The 21,818-nt window shown below is 46.8% G+C and overlaps 1 protein-coding gene across 8 annotated transcripts in view; it reads left to right on the plus strand.

Annotated features, from left to right (window-relative positions):
* The first annotated feature begins 5,676 nt into the window (after positions 1–5,676).
* Positions 5,677–21,818, plus strand: part of SOCS7 (suppressor of cytokine signaling 7) — a 58,369-nt gene continuing 42,227 nt past the window's right edge. For 2 of the 8 annotated variants that reach the window (XR_013406613.1, XM_015119485.3), the window contains exons 1-5: positions 5,677–6,854; positions 15,485–15,549; positions 18,545–18,649; positions 19,097–19,198; positions 20,072–20,202. Coding sequence is in view for 6 of the 8 variants with exons in the window: in XM_015119485.3 (XP_014974971.2) it covers positions 5,878–6,854; positions 15,485–15,549; positions 18,545–18,649; positions 19,097–19,198; positions 20,072–20,202 (1,380 nt within the window). In the remaining 2 variants the exon portion in view is untranslated. Of the gene's footprint in view, positions 6,855–8,250; positions 8,389–15,484; positions 15,550–18,544; positions 18,650–19,096; positions 19,199–20,071; positions 20,203–21,818 lie in introns of all 8 variants that reach the window. The other 6 variants (XR_013406612.1, XM_015119487.3, XM_015119483.3 and 3 more) reach the window with 5 other exon arrangements.

Genomic DNA, 21,818 nt, shown 5'->3' on the forward strand with positions numbered 1-21,818 from the left:
TTGGGAAAAAATGTATTAACTAACATTTGTATAGCACTGCAGAATTTATTAAGTACCTTTACATGTAAGTTTTCATTTAATTCCCCACAATAGCCATGTCAAGGGGGGATTATTACTGACCCATTTTTACAAATGAAACACAGGTTTGGAGATGTTTAATTATTTGCGTTTGCTCATATATTCAGAAAGTGGCATGATTAAGACTAACTAGACCAACCACAAAGTCCAGAGGGGCAGGGATTGTGTCTGTCTCATTTATTACTGCATCCCCAAACCTAGCCCATTGTTGAATGACCAAATGAATCTCAGAAATTCCTTGGATTCTTTATCATTTTTTTTGTTTTGAGGCAGGGTCTTGCTCTATCGCCAGGCTGAAGGGCAGTGGTGAGATCATGGCTTACTACAGCCTCAGCCTCCCAGGCTCAAGTGAGCCTCCCACCTCAGCCTCCTGAGTAGCTGGGACTACAGGCATGTGCTACCATACCTGGCTAATTAAAAAAAAAAAAAGCTGGGCACAGTGGCTCACACCTGTAATCCTAGCACTTTGGGAGGTTGAGGCGGGCAGATCACGAGGTCAGGAGATCGAGACCATCTGGCTAACACAATGAAACCCTGTCTCTACTAAAAATACAAAAAAATTAGCCAGGCATGGTGGCGGGCGCCTGTAGTCCCAGCTACTCAGGAGGCTGAGGCAGGAGAATGGTATGAATCCAGGAGGTGGAGCTTGCAGTGAGCCAAGATTGCACCACTTGCACTCCAGCCTGGGCAACAGGTCAAGACTCCGTCTCAAAAAAAAAAAGAAAAGAAGAAAAGATCCAGCCTGGCCAAGATGGTGAAACCCCGTCTCTACTAAAAATATAAAAGAATTAGCCAGGCATGGTGGTGAACACCTGTGATTCCAGCTACTCGGGAGGCTGAGGCAGAAAACTGCTTGAACCCAGGAGGCAGAGGTTGCAGTGAGCTGAGATCGCGTCACTGCACTCCGGCCTGGGCAACAGAGAGACGGAACATCTCAAAAAAAAAAAAAAAAAAAAAGAATTTATGGAGACAAGGTCTCACTATGTTGTCTAGGGTGGTCTCGAACTCCTGGGCTCAAGTGATCCTCCTACCTTGGCCTCCCAAAGTGCTAGGATTACATGTGTGAGCCACTGTGCCAGACTTTAAATTCTCTTTATTTTTTTGAGATGGAGTCTCACTCTGTCACCCAGGTTGGAGTGCAGCGTCACGATCTCAGCTCGCTGCAACCTCCACCTAGCGGATTCAAGCGATTCTCCTGCCTCAGCCTCCTGAGTAGCTGGAATTACAGGCACACACCTCCATGCCCGGCTAATTTTTTGTATTTTTTAGTAGAGATGGGGTTTCACCCTGTTGACCAGGCTGGTCACAAACTCCTGAGCTCAGGTGATCCACCAGCCTCAGCCTCCCAGAGTGCTGGGATTACAGGCATGAGCCACCGTGACTGGCCAAGACCTTAAATTCTCTACGTCATCCTTCATAAAAGTTTTTAACTAGTACTCCTCTGTAGGGACCACTTTTTTATTTTTTTTGAGACAGGGTCTTGCTCAGTCACCCAAGCTGGAGCGTCTATCACCCAGACTAAAGTGCAGTGGCACAATCACAGCTCACTGCAGCCTCCACCTCCAGGACTTACTTAATGGATCCTTCCATCTTAGCTTCCCAAGTAGCTGAGACTACAGGTGCATGCCATCATACCTGGGTAAATACATATATATATATATATATATTTTTTTTTTGGCGAGGGATAGAGATGGGGTTTTGCCTTGTTGCCCTGGCTGGTCTCAAACTCCTGGGCTCAAGTGATCTGAGCACTTAAATCTCCCAAAGTGCTGGGATTATAGGCATGAGCCACTGTGCCCAACTTATTTTCTATTTTTACTTTTTTGAGACAGGGTCTTTCACTCTGTCATCCAGGCAGGGGTGCAGTGGCATGAACACAGCTCACTCCACCTCTGCCTCCCAGGCTCAAGATTCTCCTGCCTCAGCCTCCCAAGTAGCTGGGATTACAGGTGCATGCCACCATGCCCAACTAATTTTTTTTATTTTTTGTAAAGACGAGGTCTCACAACATCCTCACAACATTGGGTCTCTTTGTTGCCCAACCTGGTCACAAACTCCCAGGCTCAAGTGATCCGCCTACCTTGGCCTCCCAAAGTGCTGGGATTATAGGCTTGAGCCACCATGCTCGGCTGAGGACCACTTTTATAGTGCTCAGTGAAAGAGGTATATTTAGACATAAAGTCAGCTCAATAAACACAAATTTGGCAGGGTGCAGTGGCTCACGCCTGTAATCCCAGCACTTTGGGAGGCTGAGGCAGGTGGATCACTTGAGGTCAGGAGTTTGAGACCAGCCTGGTCAACATGGTGGAACCCTGTCTCTACTAAAAACAAAAAAATTAGCTGGGCCTGGTGGCATGAGACTGTAATCTCAGCTACTCAGGAGGCTGAGGCAGGAGAATCACTTGAAACCAGGAGGCGGAGTTTGCAGTGAGCCGAGATCATACCATTGCACTCCAGCCTGGGCAACAAGAATGAAACTCTGAGGTTCGCGCGGTGGCTCACGCCTGTAATCCCAGCACTTTGGGAGGCTCAGGCAGGCGGATCAATGAGCTCAGGAGTTCGAGACAAGGCTGACTAACATGGAGAAACCCTGTCTCTACTAAAAATACAAAATTAGCTGGGCGTGGTGTCACATGCCTGTAATCCCAGCTACTCGGGAAGTTGAGGCAGGAAAACTGCTTGAACCTGGGAGGCGGAGGTTGCAGTGAGCCAAGATAGCGCCATTGCACTCCAGCCTGGTCAACAAGAGCAAAATTCCATCTAAACAACAACAAAAAAAGAATGAAACTCTGTCTCAAACAAAAAACCCAACACAAATTCAAGTCATACAAATGCAAAGATACATTTTCTTTGCTCGGAATTTAACTTTCAATGTTTTTTCCAGGATCTGGGCTACGGAAACGGACAATTATGGAAATGGGAAAAGTCTACCCCCTGGCTTGCCCTGCCTTGGAAAGAGCTCTGGGGTGTTCCCCTGTACCTCTGTGCACTCTGTGCAAGTAGAGATACTCCAGATAACCGACATAGTCCACTTCTTCTGTGGCCAGGAAAGCAGCTGGACAGCAGAGGGCGATGAAGAACCACGGACTTTGCCTGTAATCGGCTTGTAATGGGCTCTGAGGCCAGAGAATTTCTCAGACAGAAAGCTAGGGATCTTGGGTAGTCTTCTTAGGCCTCAGGTGTTGTGTGATTCTATAGCAATTTCTCTTATTTTATTCATTTATCTATATAGAGACAGGGTCTTGCTCTGTCACCCAGGCTGGAGTGCAGTGGTGTTATCTCAGCTCACTGCAGTCTCCACCTCCTGGGTTCAAGCAATCCTCCTGCCTCAGCCTCCTGAGTGGCTGAGACCACATTTGGGCACACCACCATGCCTGGCTAATTTTAAATTTTTTTGTAGAGGCAGAGTGTTGCTATGTTGCCCAGGCTGGCGTTAAACTGGCTTCAAGTGATCCACTACCTGCCTTGGCCTCCCAAAGTGCTGGAATTACAGACGTGAGTAAACATGCCCCTCTCAATCACTCTTCTTTTCTTCAGAAACCTGAGTGACACCTGAGAGGCAGCCAGGGAAAGAGAATGAACTCTCTGGAGTCAGAACTGGTTTTGATTTTCACTGCATCCTTTTGAACTGAGTGACTCTAGCTAAATAACTCAGTGAGTTTCAGTTTGTCTCTTTATGTGTGAGGAAAGATAATTCTGTTGTGCAGAATTTGTCTCAGGAGCCTCTCACAGGGCTTAAGGTTGAACAACAATTCGAGGCACTGTCCTTGGCACTGGAGAGTCCACAAGGGGCAAAAAGCAAACATGGCTTCTGCCCTCATAGAATTTACAGTTTAGTAGGGAGGACTGCTTTTAATCAACTGACCCCACAGACAGATTGCAAATTACACCTGTGCAAGTAAGTGCAACAGAGGAATGATCTCAGAGCCTGGGGAGGAAGAAGTGCCCAGGCAGGGAGATTTCCCTAAGGTAGTGAGGAGTGAGTTCAATCTGAAGGATGAGTAGGAGTTTACTAAGCAAAAAGAGAAAAGTCTTGCAAGAAAAGGAAATAGCTTATGCAATGCCCACATGTGTGGGAGCCTGCCGCAAGGCTGATGGGAATGCAGGGAAGAGAGAACAAGGTGGAGCTTAGCGGGGGATGTGGCTAGAGAGGCAGGAGTTGGATCACACAGGGGTCAGATCACAAGATCACACATTAGCCTAAGAACATTGGGAAACCATGAGCAATTATAATCACAGGCTATGAACACACTTCCATTCTGAAAAGGTCCATCTGGTTGCAGGACTCAACCCTCCACCCTCTTCCCCTCAATGCACCCTCAGGTATTGAAGTCACTGAGTTCTGCGGCTAATCCTTCCTCCTTTTCCCTTGTATTTCTCAATATCTCCCACTGGGACTATTTCAGTGGGCTCCCTGCCTCCAGTCTCACCTCCTCCACACAAAAAGCTTGACCTTATTTGATCCTCACAACATGCCTGCAAGTAAGCAAAGTTGCAATCCTTATCCCTATATAACAGATAAGAAGGCCGGGCATGGTGGCTTATGCCTGTAATCCCAGCATTTTGGGAGGCCGAGGCGGGTGGATCACCTGAGGTCAGGAGTTCAAAACCACCTTGGCCAACATGGTGAAACCCTGTCTCTGCTAAGAATACAAAAAATTACCTGGAGCGAGACAGGAGAATTGCTTGAACCCGGGAGGCAGAGGTTGCAGTGAGCCAAGATCGCGCCATTGCACTCCAGCCTGGGCAACAGAGCAAGACTCCATCTCAACAACAACAACAAAAACTTAATGTGTTGTCTGTACCCGTTACATTATGAATAGCACAAAAATTGAGTAAATATTCTTCCAGTATTTGAAACCGTTTTCTGACTCAGCAAAGAAGTTGCTCCCATCATTGACAATCCGGTTACGTTTTGTCTTTTTCACTTGTATCAACCAACATTCACGTTTACAATTACACTCCTTGGTCAACTGCAATCACAGTTCGTCTACCTATCAGAGTTTGGCAAAAATCAATGAAAGCATTCTGTGAGAAAGTTATATGGAATTTGCCAATTTGCTATTATTTGTAAATTGTGAACTACACATCCTTTATGTCAGTAAAACTTAACGACAAATTTATGTACCTATATATGTGCATACATTCCCTTTCTCCCCCCAGACGGCTGGTTGTTACACATTTATCAGTACAGCACTGGGTCTAGAACACGATTCATGTAGTGATTCCACAAACATTCACTGGGTGCCAGGAGGGAGATACAGATTAATGATGAAATGACTCAGCCAAGGTCACACATCGCAAAGCGGCATAGGTGGGAGAACCATATGTGCTTCCAAGGCCAGCGGCTCTCTCCCAGGACCAGACCATGGTTTCCAAGGCCTCTCCATTCTACCGAATGGGATGGCCTGGGCCTGGGCGCCCAGGAAGTGAAAAGCAAGCGCTGGGAAAGGAGACCAACGCCAGCCGACAGACAGTTCACTGCCAATAGCGGCCGGGGGCGCGCGCGACGTCACTCGCCGTGGAGGCCAGCGCGAGCACGCCCTGGGGAAAGTGGCGTGGCTAAGCCCTTCCGGAAGTGACGTCGCCTTGGGGGGCGGTGCTCGGCGGTGGCAGAGCGCGGCCTGGGCTCGCGCTGGGCTCCGCGCGTCCCCCGCCCCCCTCTATGAGGCAGAGGCCGCGGCGGCCGTTAGCGCTGTCGCTCCGGGGGCCGCGGCGGGCGGGGCTCCGGCCGGGCCCGGCCTAGTCCCCACCCCAGCCCGGCTTCCAGCCGCCCGCCCTCCTCCCTCCCTCTCCCCGATGCAGGGGGCCGAGCTCCGGGATGGCGAGGCGGCGGCGGCGGCCGCTTCGTACCGCGTCCTGAGCCGCCTCCTTGGCTATGGAGAGGCGGCCCCCGAGCCAGGCCCGCCGCCGCCGCCCCCGGGCCATGGCCCCCCGCCGCCACCCTTCCTCGCGCGGCCCGGCCCGCGGGGCTCCCGGCCGCCGCAGCTGATGGTGTTCCGCAACGTGGGTCGGCCGCCGGAGGAGGAGGACGTGGAGGCGGCCCCGGAGCCGGGACCCTCGGAACTGTTGTGTCCCCGGCACCGCTGTGCCCTGGACCCCAAGGCCCTGCCGCCGGGCTTGGCGCTCGAGCGGACCTGGGGCCCGGCGGCTGGACTAGAGGCGCAGTTGGCGGCTCTGGGGCTCGGGCAGCCGGCAGGGCCGGGGGTCAAGACAGTCGGTGGGGGTTGCTGCCCGTGCCCGTGTCCCCCTCAGCCGCCCCCTCCGCAGCCCCAGCCGCCTGCTGTCGCCCCGCAGGCCGGGGAGGACCCCACGGAAACAAGCGACGCGCTGCTAGTCCTGGAGGGCTTGGAATCGGAGGCCGAGAGCCTGGAGACTAACAGCTGCTCGGAAGAGGAGCTCAGCAGCCCGGGTCGCGGAGGAGGAGGGGGCGGCCGGCTTCTGCTGCAGCCCCCAGGCCCTGAATTACCTCCGGTGCCCTTCCCGCTGCAGGACTTGGTCCCTCTGGGGCGCCTGAGTAGAGGGGAGCAGCAGCAGCAGCAGCAGCAACCTCCCCCGCCCCCGCCTCCTCCTGGGCCCCTCCGGCCACTCGCGGGTCCTTCTCGGAAGGGCTCCTTCAAAATCCGCCTCAGTCGCCTCTTTCGCACCAAGAGCTGCAACGGTGGCTCCGGCGGTGGGGATGGGACCGGCAAGAGGCCTTCTGGAGAGCTGGCTGCTTCAGCTGCGAGCCTGACAGACATGGGAGGTTCTGCGGGCCGGGAGCTGGACGCGGGGAGGTGAGACCGGCGGGGGGCTGGCCGACAAACTTCCTTTTCTTGTTAGGTTTCCCTTTTTATCTATTGCTACCGCGATCCTGACAGTTCTTAAGATAGGGTCTTCAGGAGGAGGCAGAGACTTGGTACCAAAGGTGATAACATCTCGCATAAGGTCAGAGCTAATTGTGGAAACAGCTTTCACTCTTAAAGAGTGCACACTCCATGACACTTCTGAGCTGGTTTGCATCTCTTGTTGGAAGATGGTTTCAGACCATCCCCCCATCCCCACCCTGGCATAGCTTTTTAAGTTTTTCCAAGGCGGCTGTGTGCCATTATCCCTGGAAGGGAGATTGCTGGAAATGTTTGGCCTTTGGGGCAAAAAGCTGGTGTTGCATCTTGACCGCCTTGCTTATTCTGTGTAGCAGCACCGCACCCCCCTTCACACTCATGCATGCAAATGACAGGAGAATCTTCAAATGCAGTTGTAGGCCAGCAATCAATTGGACATCTGTTCAAAGTTTTAATGTTTTCCTGGTTGTTCCCTTAGATGAACTTGGCATATCAAATTTGGGTGCTGACCACTGTCTGTGAGAATAGAAAATAGACTGGGCACAGTGGCTCACACCTGTAATCCCAGCACTTTGGAGGCCGAGGATGGCGGATAACCTGAGCTCAGGAGTTTGAGACCAGCTTGGGCAACATGCGAAACCCCATCTCTACAAAAAAAAAAAAAAAAAAAAAAAAAAAATCCCTTATTTCTACAACAAATAAATAAAAAATTAGCCGGGAGTGGTCTCAGCTACTTGGGAGGCTGAGGGAGGAGGATCACTGGAGCCCAGGAGGCGGAGGTTGCAGTGAATAGTGATCATGCCACTGTACTCCAGTTTGCGTGACAGAGTGAGAGCCTGTCTCGAGAAAATAGTTCTGTGCTCTCTCAAGGCCATTTGAGAATTCTAACTACCAGTAAGACATAGACAAGGTAGAGACAGGTACATGAGTTCTAGGCCAGTTGATGAAAATTCCAAACGTAGACATTGAGTTTTTTTCCTGCATTTCTGAGGGGTGGACTGATCTTTGGCATCCAGTGTTAGATCTGTAGCGTTGGTTTACAAAACTGTCAACTTTGGTGTTAGTGAAATTGCTAACAGTTGTGGTAACTGCCACTGTGGTTTGTACTTCTTTGAGCGGGTTCTCAGAAAGATTGGAATTGGTTTTGTTGTGGTTTACGTGATGGATTCTTCTTGAGACATACTGGCAGCCATAAACCAAAGCTAAAGAACAGGTATAAATTGATAACCTTACCGTGAACTAGGATCACTTGGGGAGCTTTTTGAAAAGCCTAAGAGTTTGAATTTTTTAAAAGCTCCCCAGTTGATCCTGACTGGGAACCACTCATTCATGGACTTCTCTTTTCAAGGGAACTTGGATACTCCAAGAAGAAAATGTTGGGTGGATTTGGCTTTCTTGCCCTTTCTGAACAGCTGTGCCATGGACTCGTCTTGGAGATCAGGCCAAATCCAAACTTTCTGAAGAAATCAGTGTGTTGCCCCTTTAGGTAGGCCAGTGTTTCTGCCTTTGCCTCCTAGTGAATTCATGCTGGGAGTTCAGATCTTGGTGTGTGGCTGCTGAAACAGCTTTTTTGTGGTAGGCTCTGTATTCAATGCTCCACTTACCAGCACAGATGAAATTTTCATCAGATGCAGGGGAGGGCGGGATTAAAGCTATGGGTAATGACACAGGATAGGTTGCTAATTTTCTTGTGGTTTGTCTTGCCTTTGTTCCACGTTGACCAGGAGTTCATCTGAGATTCCAGAGATGCCGAATACGAGGTGTGGCGTGAAATTAGCTGCTACGTCTAACAGATTAGGAAGAGGAAAAGGCATATAACATTATACGGTTTTTTGCCTTTGGAAGCAGAATTTAATGGTCATTGGCTGCTCTGCCACCAACCCTCACACTAAGCACAATACAGATTTCTGCCGCAGAGCAAATTGGGCTGTAGCTTTGCAAAGAAGCTTAGTTCAGGGCACTGGAGAATTACATTTTTTGGTCCAAGGGCTTTTTCTGATGAATTGGAGAAGAGCTAGGTATTTGTGTATAAACGTTTAGTTGACTGCTGTTTGGAGGCAGCATGCTGTATAGAGAATGTGAAAGTCTAGATTCCATGTAAACTCCAACATCAGCTGGGAGATGACCAAATTTGTTGTCTTCATGCTTCCCTTTTTCCCCTATCTGTAAAATGGGTGAGTGTTGACTGTCTTGTTCCTGTCCTTATAAGAATAGATTGTTGAGAAGAAATCTAGATGGAATAGTTTGTGCTTTTTAGAAGATAAGTAATAAGACTGAGCTGGTAAATTTTTTAATGCTTAGGATTTGGTGCTGCTTGTGAGCTTTTCCACAGCTTACTATGTGCCAGTCTTGCTGGCAGCCTCGCAGCTGTGAGAAACTTGGTGAGTCTGGCCAGGGTAGTTGTGATTTCTGTGGATCTGCACCTCCTAAGTCCGCAATAGTGGGAGGATGAGGTTGGATTTTTAGTTTTTCTCTTGTTTTGATTGGTAGGACCTGGAAGTGGTGAGAAATTTCAGTCTTTTGCCAAAGGGTATATGCCTTTGTCCTCATTGTTGATTGGAGTTAATTATGGGCTTCTACAGTCTTTGCTGTACAATTTGGGACTTTTACAGTAACCTCTGGGCATAATTCCCTTTGCTATTCTCAACATCTGCCTTCCTACAATCATTTTAGAAGGTTTAACAATTCCCACATTTTAGCACTAAGCAAAACTTCCTTTTAGTTGCTTTTGAGTCTAGTAAGTGGACCTACATGGATATATTGTCTTCAGTGTAGTATGAGTTAGTTTAGAGATTTGTTTTTGTTTTGTTTTTTGTTTTGAGGTGGAGTCTTGCTCTGTGGCCCAGGCTGGAGTGCAGTGGTGCAATCTTGGCTTACTGCAACCTCCGCCTCCTGGGTTCAAGCGATTCTCCTGCGTCAGCCTCTCCAGTGGCTGGTATTATAGGGGCACACCATCATGCCCGGCTACTTTTTTAATTTTTAATTTTTAGTAGAGCTGGAGTTTTGCCATGTTGGCCAGACTGGTCCCGAACTCCTGACCTCAGGTGATCTGCCTGCCTTGGCCTCTCAAAGTGCTGGGATTACAGGCATGAGCCACCACCCCCGGGCCAATTTAGATAACTCTTTTTAAGCGAGGTAAGAAATGGGTTCACCAATTGGGTGTGGTAGTACGCACCTGTAGTCCCAATACTTGGAAGGCAGAGGCAGGAGGATTACTTGAGCCCAGGAGTTTAAGGGCACAGTGAGCTATGATGTGCCACTGCACTCCAGCCTGGGCAACAGAACCAGACTCCATCTCTCTTTTTTTTTTTTTTTTGGGGAGACGTAGTCTTGCTCTGTCGTCCGTGCTGGAGCACAGTGGCCCAATCTTGGCTCACTACAACCTCCGCCTCTCAGGTTCAAGCAATTCTTCTGCCTCATCCTCCCGAGTAGCTGGGACTACACATGCATGCCACCACGCCTGGCTAATTTTTTGCATTTTAGTAGAGACTGCATTTCACCATGTTGCCCAGGCTGGTCTCGAACTCCTGAGCTCAGGCAGTCTGCCCACCTCAGCCTCCCAAAGTGCTGGGATTACAGGCCAGAGCCACCGTGCCCGGCTGACTCCATCTCTTTAAAAAAGAAAGAAAGAAAGAAATGGGCCCAGCAACTAATCAGGTTTCTGTTCTGGGGAACTGGGCTAGGGCTTATAACACACATATGTTGGAATTCAAAGAGCTGGGCTTGATGCCTGTGGTCCTCAGTGTAATCTAGCATTGCTATTTCAGGAAAACCAGTGGAGTTCCCATGTCTGTTTCTCATATGTTGAACTGATTGCCTTCCTTTGGATTTGGTGAGAGATCTAATTTGATCTGACCATTTTGAATCATCATGTAATACACACTTGGTTGGAAATAGGTACCTTGTTCACTTTTCAAGATTAGTTTTTTACCAAGTTAACAAATGAGGCTATTACTGGCCGTCTTCATGGTAGTGAGGTGGAGAAATGGAGGACGGTTCTGTAGTGGTTTCCTATCTATGTATTTGGTGGGGGATGGAAAGATAGAATTCTGGAAAGAGAGGCAGGCTGCTTTGGCATCCATTTGGGGCCCTGCTGTGTGGACAGACCTGGCAGACGTGAGAAACCTTTTTCACTGTATCCTTGGGTCTTCAGGTCTAAAGGGGTCTTTTTGAGTAATAGCATGATATGCTGAGAGCAAAATGATTTTATGGTGTGTTGAGGAAGTTCTGATTTTATGTTTGGGTTTTGGGTCCACACAATATTGATCTTTTTATTTTTTCCATGAAGTGGTTGCGGTTGGCAGCTCTCTTTTATAATGAACTCCTGGGCTTAAAAAAAATCTCTGTCCATTTGAGTCCCGTGCCGTGCTTCTTACTCCTTAACATTCTCTCTGCCAACGTCATTTCTAAGGTTTTAGACCTTGGACCGTGCCTCTTGGCTTTTCCCTGGAAGTTCCCTCTATAGGTTCTTTAGTGGGTTTATGATGGAGTTTTGGATCTGACCTTGCTGCACAGATGTCTGTGTATTGGAACTAAAAATGAACACATGGTTTTTGTGCCTGTAGCACATGAACAGACACTGGCTTATGACGTGTTGGAAATGGCACAGGCTGGCTGTCTTGGCACTGTGTGCTTTAGCAGGGGCAGAGGTACATTGGAGCCGTAAAATCTGGTATTTGGACATCCTAATTTGGAAGTTACTTTAGAAAAGGACGTGTAAGTCTTAGGGCATCAGTACAGGGCACTTATGGGCAAATAGGTTATTACTATTTCACTGTTTTTATTTTAGGTTTCAAGGAATTTGAAAACCGGCCAATGGTTACGTCTATGTGTTGTTGTTCTGTCTAATCTAATGCTTTTAACTCCTTTATCCCATAAATCTGTTGTAGTACAGTTAATAATTTGCAGGGTAGAAATGGACAGAGGCATCCTGTTTTTTTGTTACCTACAGCATAGGCAGTAACTTAGCTGACACAAAGGACTGCTAGTCTCAAAGACCTTTGCCTGAGGCCTTCTGCCCTGTCCTTTTATGTCACCTGAAGCACAGCCCACCAAATGCTGTTTTATCCCACCCTACTCCTCCAGTCTTTGTTGCTGCTAAGATGAAAGTGGCCTACTGGCAAAGTTACAGGGGTATAACTTTGCACCCTAATGCTTGTTGAGGTGATCTGGGGAAGAATAAATAGCATGGGAATGTAGTATAGAGGGTTAGTTTAAAATATTATCTGAAATTCCATTATATTGCTCTCCAAAATATAGTGTGTCAGCTTAGAATGGCCTTTTATCATTCCAAATGGTTCATGTGTACAAAAGGGGATGTATAAAGTGTATGTCTTTTAATAATAATAAAATACAAGCATAGGTACCTTCACTAAACTTAACAAATAGAATGTTATCAGTACCTTTGAAGAGTGTTGCTTTCTAATTACATCTTATCCCTCCCCCTGGTAACCACCATCCTCAATTTTATGTTAATCAGTACCTTGCTTTGTTGTTGTTTTTTTTTTTTTTATAGTCATCTAGATTGGTTGTTTCATGAATGACTGCCATTAGAATGCTCTCAGGACGCTTGAGACAGATACTGCTTTGGGTTTGTAGTTAGGCTCGTCTTCCCAAAGAGAGAAAGAAGCATGCCTATTTATTAGTAGCCTTTTAGCCTGCTAGACTTTAGACCTTTTACCTTTCCAAGCATCCAGCTATGAAGCCCCCTTATTTGCCAGGAAAAACCATTCTGGCACTCTCGAACAGCTCTCCCTGGATTCAGATGTTTTTCTTTTTCTAGATCCTAGAAACTATGATTTTTCTTCTTCAAAATGCCGGGGGTGGGGGAGAAGATGAGCTGAAGTGAGAAGGCCTCCGCAAGATGTGTGCATTTGGGTCCTGCCGTTCTTCAGTGCTTGGCACTGAAGAGACTCGTCCCCAGCATGGGCAGATGGCAGAGTAATGCAGCTTCCTTTGAAAAGAGGCAAACGGCCAAATGGCTGAGGTGTGAACCTTTTGAAAGGCCAGTGCTTTAGGTTTCTACTTGCTGGGTTTAATGTTGTACCCACAAGTTATCAAATAAAAATCAGCTTGGAAGCTCTTCAGCAGTCCTAAAGTTCATGTCCAGTGGAATTAACATTGCATTCCAGTCCTCTGGATTGTTGGAACTAAGCTGCAGTCATGAGCCACTTTTATGAGCAAAGCAACTGTGTGGCCGTATCTTATTTTTATGTAGCCACCTCTCCTGTGGGTGCTGTGGGTGGAATATTCATAGTGAGCGTGATCATCAGACCCCTCAAGTACGGAAGAGGTTGCCAAGGGAATGTAAAGCTAGGTCAAGAGAAAGACGGACCAGGGTTTCAGCTCTTTCTGAATAGGATCTTCATGGTATGGTTTTAAAATTTTGTTTGAAGTGAATTCTGAGAAGCTCAGACATCGATGTTAAAACATAAATGCATAAACATCTTCTGAAATCAAATAATTTAAAATAGAATTTCATTTTGGATTTTCTTTGCTTTTGCCCCTCTTTATTGGTGCAATTTATAGTTGAAAAGAGTTTAAGTTCTATTTAGACCTTTGGGTAAGAGTATTTTTGGAAGGTGAGCCAGCTACAATGCTAGGAGACAGACACTTAATTCTGGGGTAGGATTTTCTTTAAGTCTGTTTTATTGTTAACAATAAAAAATAAAAAAATAAATAATAAATAAATATTTATTTATTATTTATTTATTTTTGAGACAGGGTCTCACTCTGTCACCCAGGCTGGAATGCAGCAGCTCAATCATGACTCACTGCAGCCTTGACCTTCCCAGGTTCAGGTGATCCTCCCACCTCACACTCCTGAGTAACTGGGACTAGAGGTGTACACCACCACGCCCAGCTAATTTTTGTATTTTTTGTAGAGACAAAGTTTCACCATGTTGCCCAGGCTGGTCACGAATTCCTGGGCTCAAGCATTCTGCCCACCTCAGCCTCCCAAAGTGTTGGGATTACAGGTGTGAGCCATTGCACCGGGCCTGAGGTATAATTTATATATTGCAAAATTTACCCTTTTAAGTGTCCAGCTCTATTCATTTTGACAAATTTATATATAGTCATCATAATCTCTACCATAATCAGCATATAGCATATTTCCTTTTTTTTTTTTTTTTGAGATGGAGTCTCACTCTGTCACCTAGGCTGAAGTGCAGTGGCGTGATCTTGGTTCACTGCAACCTTCACCTCCCGGGCTCAAGCAGTTCTCGTACCTCAGCCTCCTGAGTAGCTGGGATTACAGGTGCACGCCACCACACCCAGCTAATTTTTGTATTTTTAGTAGAGACGGGGTTTTTCACCATGTTGGCCAGGCTGGTCTCGAACTCCTGACCTTGTGATTTGCCCACCTCGACCTCCCAAAGTGCTGGGATTACAGGTGTGAGCCACCGTGCCCAGCCAGCATATAGCATATTTCTTATTTTTATTTTTTATTTTTATTTTTATTTTTATTTTTTGAGACGGAGTCTCACTCTGTCGCCCAGGCTGGGGTGCAGAGGGGCGATCTCAGCTCACTGCAAGCTCCACCACCCGGGTTCATGCCATTCTCCTGCCTCAGCCTCCCAAGTAGGTGGGATTACAGGCGCCCACCACCACGCCCGGCTAAGTTTTTGTATTTTTAGTAGAGATGGGGTTTCACCATGTTAGTCAGGATGGTCTTGATCTCCTGACCTTGTGAGACACTGCTCGGCCAGCATATATTATATTTCTATCACCTCGACAAGTTCAGTCATTCTGAGGTGAGTTTTTTGAGTTTAACACACTTCCGACCATAATGTGTTCATTGGAGTCTTTTTGAGTTTCTTTCATTTATTGCTGAAAAGCCACTTGAAAGTGTGGTAAGAAGTGATCTTTGGTATATTAACCAAAAGATCTGGGTTTTCAGACTGGTTCCCTGGAACAGCATCAAGAAGTCATGGGGAGGGCCGTGTGAGTGGCAGCTCAGAGAGAGGAATGGGCCCTCTTCTTGGGTGCTAGGCAGAGCCCCTAATCTGAGGAGGCCCACTTAGTAGCTAGCTGATGGCTTTGACTCATGCCTTGGGGCAATTGTGCGGAAATCAGAGGTCTTCAAGGTTGAAGACTGCATGTGCATCCTACAGTGCTATTCTCAGGTCAGAATCTGTTCCCTGGTTCACTTTGGAATGACCTATCCTACAGGCAAGTCCAGAGGGAAAATCTGCTCTGAGCTGGTGCCTGTTCAGGTCAAGAGCCTTTTTCTTGACTCCCAGATGGAAGTCAGCTCTGCATCAGACTTCCTTCCTCTTGAAATGGACTTGCTAATTACCACTCAAGGTGTTTTACTCTTTTAATGTACTGGGTATGGTGAGCTCCAAAGGGATTTCTCATTGCTTTGTAGGCTGGTGAATTCTGTAGCCAAAGCTATTTAAGGAATTGCCTTAATTATTTCCTTCTTCCCCTTTATTTTATGCTTTATTACAAGAGTGTTGCTGACAACGACTAGGGTTTGCTTTATTTTTCAGTGCATCTGGAACTGAGTGTTGTGGTGACTTAAATGCGTATGTGTTCATTTCTCCCCTCTATTCCCTCTCTGCTTTCTCACTCCCTAGGAAACCCAGGTTGACAAGAACTCAAAGTGCCTTTTCTCCAGTCTCCTTCAGCCCCCTGTTCACAGGTAAGGGTAATATCTTTCTGTCTTCTGACATCTGAAAACAGGGGTGTTCTGAGACCTGTTGGGAAACACTTGCAGATGCGTCACAGGGAGCTGTAGGCGTGTCTGCAGTTATTTCCTTCATTCCATGCTTAGTGGGTTTGAGATGAGGCTATTTTTATGGTATGGAATGTGTTCTTGACTTTGGATGCTTTATAGTTGGAGGTAGAGGCTGCTTGTTGGTAATTGGGTGACCTGGGTGGCCCTAGCAGTTATGCAGTGCTTAGCTCAGGGTCATCACATATAAATTAAAACTAGGAATTACAAATTTATGGGCTTACAGTGCATAAAAGACTCTCTAGAAGTCATACAGTTTCTGTCTCTGCTTCCAAGGGAGTTCATGGGTTATCTCATAAAAATGATCCATGATTATCTGGTCTATTTTTGAAGACTTTTTTGGGCAGAGGGGATTACATGAGCTCTTGTCTTTTTAGGGGCTTGCAGTTCCTGCAGCTGTTAGAGTTCTTTATTGTATCTAATTTAAGTCTGCCCTCTTGCAGCAGGGAACACAGTTGCTAAACTAGGAAGACTGTAGAATCTCCTTTGGATGATGGGTAACTGCCTTCTCATTTCGTAGGGAGCTTTTTCAGAGATGGAGACCTTCTATTATGTCAGTCACATGTGAAGCTCCTGCATGAATAAGCTGTAGAAAAGTGGGGCTTTGCCACACTGCCTGTGTCTCAGAAACTGAGTACTTCTCATTGGTTGTGACTGAGAAGCCTTTAAAAAAAAATCTCAGTCTCAAACTCCTTTGGATATAATGTCCCTCAAAAAGGTGATTGGAAGACATATGATTTGGGAATGGATGCTTCCAGGAAAATGTTAAGCAGGCCAATGAGACCTGCAGCTGGGTAGACTGCTGTGAACTGTCAAAACAAGTGAATTGGTACCTGTATAGACATCTACTGTAGTGGAGAAGGAGGTCTCTGTTCTTATCCAAGCCCAGAATTTAAAAATCTTATGTTATGATAGCATGTCTTTCTAGTTAATAGTTGTTTCCTCCTTAAAGTAAGGAACATGGCTGGTCGCGGTCACAGTGGCTTAGGCTTGTAATCCCAGCACTTTGGGAGGTTGAAGTGAGTGGATCACCTGAGGTCAGGAGTTTCAGACCAGCCTGGCCAACATGGTGTGAAACCCCATCTCTACTAAAAATACAAAAAATTAGCTGAGCATGGTGCCACATACCTTGTAGTCCAGCTACTCGGGAGGCTGAGGCAGGAGAATCGCTTGAACCTGAGAGGCTGAGGTTGCAGTGAGCAGAGATTTTGCCACTGCACTCCAGCCTGAGTGATAGAGTGAGACTCCGTCTGAAAAAAAAAGGAACACTACCTACATTTGTGGTTTGAGGTTCAGGTCAGCCTCAGCCCTCTGGAATGACATCCTTTATGTTAAGTGCCCTACCAACAGTCTAGACTGCTCTGGCCTGTCAGGAAACATGCTTGCCTGGCCCCATTGCATTGCTCTGGACAGCCAGCCTCTCAATTACCAAGCTGTGTGGTGAGTCTGGTACCAGTTTTCTAGAACTTCCACTGATGAGTTTTGTTTGTTTATTTTTGACACAGGGCCTCATTTTGTCTCCCAGGCTGGAGTGCAGTGGTGCAGTCTCAGCTTACTGCAGCCTCAACTTCCTAGACCCAAATGATCCTCCCTCCTCAGCCTCCAGAATAGCTGGGACTACAGGCATGCACCACCATACCTGACTAATTTTTTTATTTTTGTGGAGACGGGGTCTTACGATGTTGCCCAGGCTGGTCTTGAACTCCTGAGTACAAGTGATTCGCCTACCTTGGCCTCCCAAAGTGTTGGAATTACAGGCGTGAGCCACTGCACCGGGTCTCACTGATGACTTTTAGAAGAGCTTTTCTGTTTATCTTAATTAATATTCAAGACCTTTGTAAAAAAAGACTGTGTATTTAGGTTCTGAAAATCCAGTTTCTGTCCTTTTGGTAAATATTGGTCACCTCATTTTCTTAATGGGGAAACATTAAAATACTAGCCGAGGGACTCATTCAGCCCTGAATAAAAAAAAGGTGTTGGAAGGAACACCCTAAGGGCTAAATTAGAGAAATTCTGAGTTCTGACCTGTGGATCAGGCCTGCCAAAATAACCCTATTCCTGGCTATCAGCTTGTGTTAATATTAATAAAATACCCTTCATCCTCTCATGACTCAAGTGGAGAGGGAATAGACAGAGTTGGGTGGCAAGGAGTCTTATATATGGCAGGGAACAGAACTGCATGACATGCTGGGAAGAAGAGAGGCCATGTGCCTCCTCCCACCAACTTCCTATGGAGAAGCTGCCTCTTAGATTACTTGACTTTTGTCTGACTGTGAAAGTAGTTAATTCTTAGGAATATAAATTGTACTTTCGGCCTTTGTAGCCTCAGCTATTAAGAACAGATATCTTATTCAGGTAGATTCTCTTATGCGTGAATACTCTGGAAAATTAAGATATGGACTGCCCTCTAGGAAGAAGTTAGGACTAACATTGGGAACTTTATCTATATTCCGCTTACCGTGCAGTTCTTAGGTTTTCTGGCCCTTGCTTTCCATGTCTATTTGGGCATATAACAAGCCACTTGGCTTGCTTCCTAAGGCAGAAATTGATACACAGTTCTGAAAAAATAAATGGTGTGGGTTCCATTGGATAAAGAAGACCTCTTGTTTGAGGGTACGTTGTAAGTCAGTGACGGAATCAGAATTAGATGGTTTTCCACTGTCAGTCCCATGGTTTTGTCCTAAAGAATCCTTGACCCTTAACAGGGCCAAGGTTTAATGATAGAATTTAAAAATTGGCTTCCTGGTGTTGGGGTGATTTCAGCCCTCGGGGCATTAGGTTTTGAGCTTTCTGAGAGCAGCAGACTCCCAGCCTCGCCTGCTTGCCCTTTGCTTCCCTTTGCTTTCTGTGTCAGCTTTGAGCAAGGCGCTTCTGTAACTTGCTTGCTCCATGAATCCCTCAGGTGAAACTGTGTCGCTTGTGGATGTGGACATTTCTCAGCGGGGCCTGACCTCTCCACACCCTCCAACTCCCCCTCCTCCTCCAAGAAGAAGCCTCAGCCTCCTAGGTATAGTTTCTTCCCCTCTCCTCCTTCTTGCCTAGTGGGAGGGTGAGCTCCAGGGACTTGTTCTTTGCTGGGGGCCGACCACGCTTCTGTGTTTCCGATGATGACTTAATTATTTCCTAGCTCTTTCTCAGTACCCCGTCATCTCCCTAAGCAATTAAATGGGTCTCACCTGCATGCTGTAATACTGTGCATATATTAATTCAATTTACATTTATCTTGCCTTGAACCCACTGCTATTGGGCTGCATTAGGAATATCCTTACTACCCTGCTTTCCAAAAGCAAACCAGAGTAAGGTGATTGTTGCCCTCTGTCCAAAAAGACTGGGTGAAGGTTGGGCCATCCTGCCCCAGAGGGCAGCCTGATAGTCCTTCTCCCTCTCCTCTGCCTTCACCGTGCTCATTCTGTGCTCACATTTCTGAACCTCTTGCTTTTGTTCTCTCTTCTAGATGATATCAGTGGGACGCTGCCTACATCTGTCCTTGTGGCTCCGATGGGGTCTTCCTTGCAGTCTTTCCCCCTACCTCCGCCTCCTCCACCCCATGCCCCAGGTTAGCTTAGTTTAGAGGCAAGACTTATAAGAGTTGGGAGTACAGAGTGATACTTTGTACCATAGAAGGATGGGAGAAATCTATTTATGGAAATAATAGCTTAGTAGAAAGTTTAACTCTTTTCCCCTTGGCTGTACCAGACTCCTTGGAAATGAGGCCGAGAACTGGTTTTCCTAACCCGTTTTCTTTATGGAGGTCAATCTGATTTTTGTTAGGGATAAAAGACTACTGAATTTTTCATCTCTTTGCTGCTGAGACTGTTTTGCAATCCTTGAGTAGATATCACTTAAGAAACTGCCTTAATTTCAGGATAGTGAGGTTTAATATGTTGCTGGTTTTCAAGGTTCTGTGGTTATTCTAAGCTTTTACTATTTACTGCAGCCTTGTAAATAAGTACCAAGCATTCAGTAGCCCACACCTGCTTTGCCAGCTACCAGTACCCAAGGAATAAAATGAATGAAATCAGCTTTGTTTTCTACTTGCCTGGCAAAATCATTACTCTTCCTGGGCAAGTAAGCGAGTCACTATTTCCAAGGCTGCCTTATTGGCACTTCACTTCGAGGTGGGAGAAGTTGGAATCGCTCTAGGCTGGTGAAGCCCCTGAAGTAGTCACCTTAGTCAGGTTAGTGAGCAGCTCCCCTCCCCTTTCCTGGGGTTAACTGCCCCCACCCATCCTTCACAGCTTACACAAGGCCACACAGCTTTTTGTTCCAGCCCATCCAGCTCTTTCCCACTGCTTTGGCTTCTACCCTTTCCAGCTTAGCTTCTAATGCCTTGCCCTCTTCAGTTAGCATTTCTGTTTTTGGGGGAGGGTCTATTTGTGGTTGGGAGCAGTGAGGGTAAACAAGTGACCACCACTCTCTTGCCCTGCAGATGCATTTCCCCGGATTGCTCCCATCCGAGCAGCTGAATCCCTGCACAGCCAACCCCCACAGCACCTCCAGTGTCCTCTCTATCGGCCTGACTCGAGCAGCTTTGCAGCCAGCCTTCGAGAGTTGGAGAAGGTAGGTGGTACCTAAGGACTGGCGGATCACTTCTCCCATTAGCTAAATTCTGTACCTGGGCACACCTTTATTTATTTGTTTATTTATTTTTAGAGACAGGGTCTTGCTCTGTTGCCCAGGCTAGGGGGTGGTGGCGTAATCATAGCTCACTGTAGCCTCGAACTCCTGGGCCAAAGGATCCTTCTGCCTCAGCCTCCCAAGTAGCTAGGACTACAGGCACGCATGACCAAGCCCAGCTAAAATTTATTTATATTTTTTGTAGAGATTGGTCTTGCTTTTTCCCAGGCTGGTCTTGAACTCCTAGGCTCAATGGGATCCTCTTGCCTCTGCCTCCCAAAACTCTAGGATTATAGGCATGAGCCACCATACTCAGCCCCTATTTATTGTTTTTAGAGGAAGAATAGTTTACTTTCTTCCATATTTACAGTGACAAAAGCAGTGTGCTACTGCTGTTAATTCCATGAGATATAATAAAATTGAATTTGGGGAAAAAATTTTGGACCTGATAAAGGTTGTTGGAGAAATGTTTACAGTCTAAGCTGATTTTGATTGATTAACGGACCCAATTCCCTCTTCTTTTCTTGGTAGGGTCTTTGGTAACATAATTGTAGAATTATTATTCTTTTTTGTTGTTTTTTTTTTGTTGTTGTTGTTGTCTTGTTTTGTTTTTGGGACTGAGTTTCACTCTTGTCGCCCAGGCTGGAGTGCAATGGTGTGATCTTGGCTTACTGCAACCTCTGCCTCCTGGGTTCAAGCAATTCTCCTGCCTCAGCCTCCCGAGTAGCTGGGATTACAGACGCCCACCACCATGCCCAGCTAATTACTGTATTTTTAGTAGAGATGGGGTTTCACCATGTTGGCCAGGCTTGTCTCGAACTCCTGACCTCAGGTGAGCCATCTGCCTTGGCCTCCCAAAGTGCTGGGATTACAGGTGTAAACCACTGCACCCAGCCTTTTTTTTTTTTTTTTTTTTTTTTTTGAGACATAGTCTCACTGTGTCACCCAGGCTGGAGTGCAGTGCGGTGGTACAATCCCAGCTCACTGCAACCTCCGCCTCCCAGGTTCAAGCAAGTCTTCTGCCTCAGCCTCCTGAATAGCTGGGATTACTGGCATGTGCCACCAAACCCAGCTAATTTTTGTACTTTTGGTAGAGATGAGGTTTCACCATGTTAGCCAGGCTGGTCTCGAACTCCTGACCTCAAGTGATCCGTCCACCTCAGCCTTCCAAAGTGTTGGAATTACAGGCATGAGCCACAGCTCATGGCCAGAATTATTATTCTGTTACTTTGGAGGGCTAAAAGTATAGTGAGCGTGATGTTCATTGCTAATGGTTGAGACACTTGTAAGTGGCTTTTACCTATTAAAATGTTTTGTGTTTTTTTTTTGTTTGTTTTTTTTTTTTGAGACAGAGTCTTGCTCTGTCGCCCAGGCTGGGGTGCAGTGGCCGGATCTCAGCTCACTGCAAGCTCCACCTCCCGGGTTTACGCCATTCTCCTGCCTCAGCCTCCTGAGTAGCTGGGACTACAGGCGCCCGCCACCTCGCCCGGCTAGTTTTTTGTATTTTTTAGTAGAGATGGGGTTTCACCGTGTTAGCCAGGATGGTCTCGATCTCCTGA

Source organism: Macaca mulatta, chromosome 16 (genome assembly GCF_049350105.2).
Source record: "Macaca mulatta isolate MMU2019108-1 chromosome 16, T2T-MMU8v2.0, whole genome shotgun sequence".
NCBI classification, from domain to species: Eukaryota; Metazoa; Chordata; class Mammalia; order Primates; family Cercopithecidae; genus Macaca; species Macaca mulatta.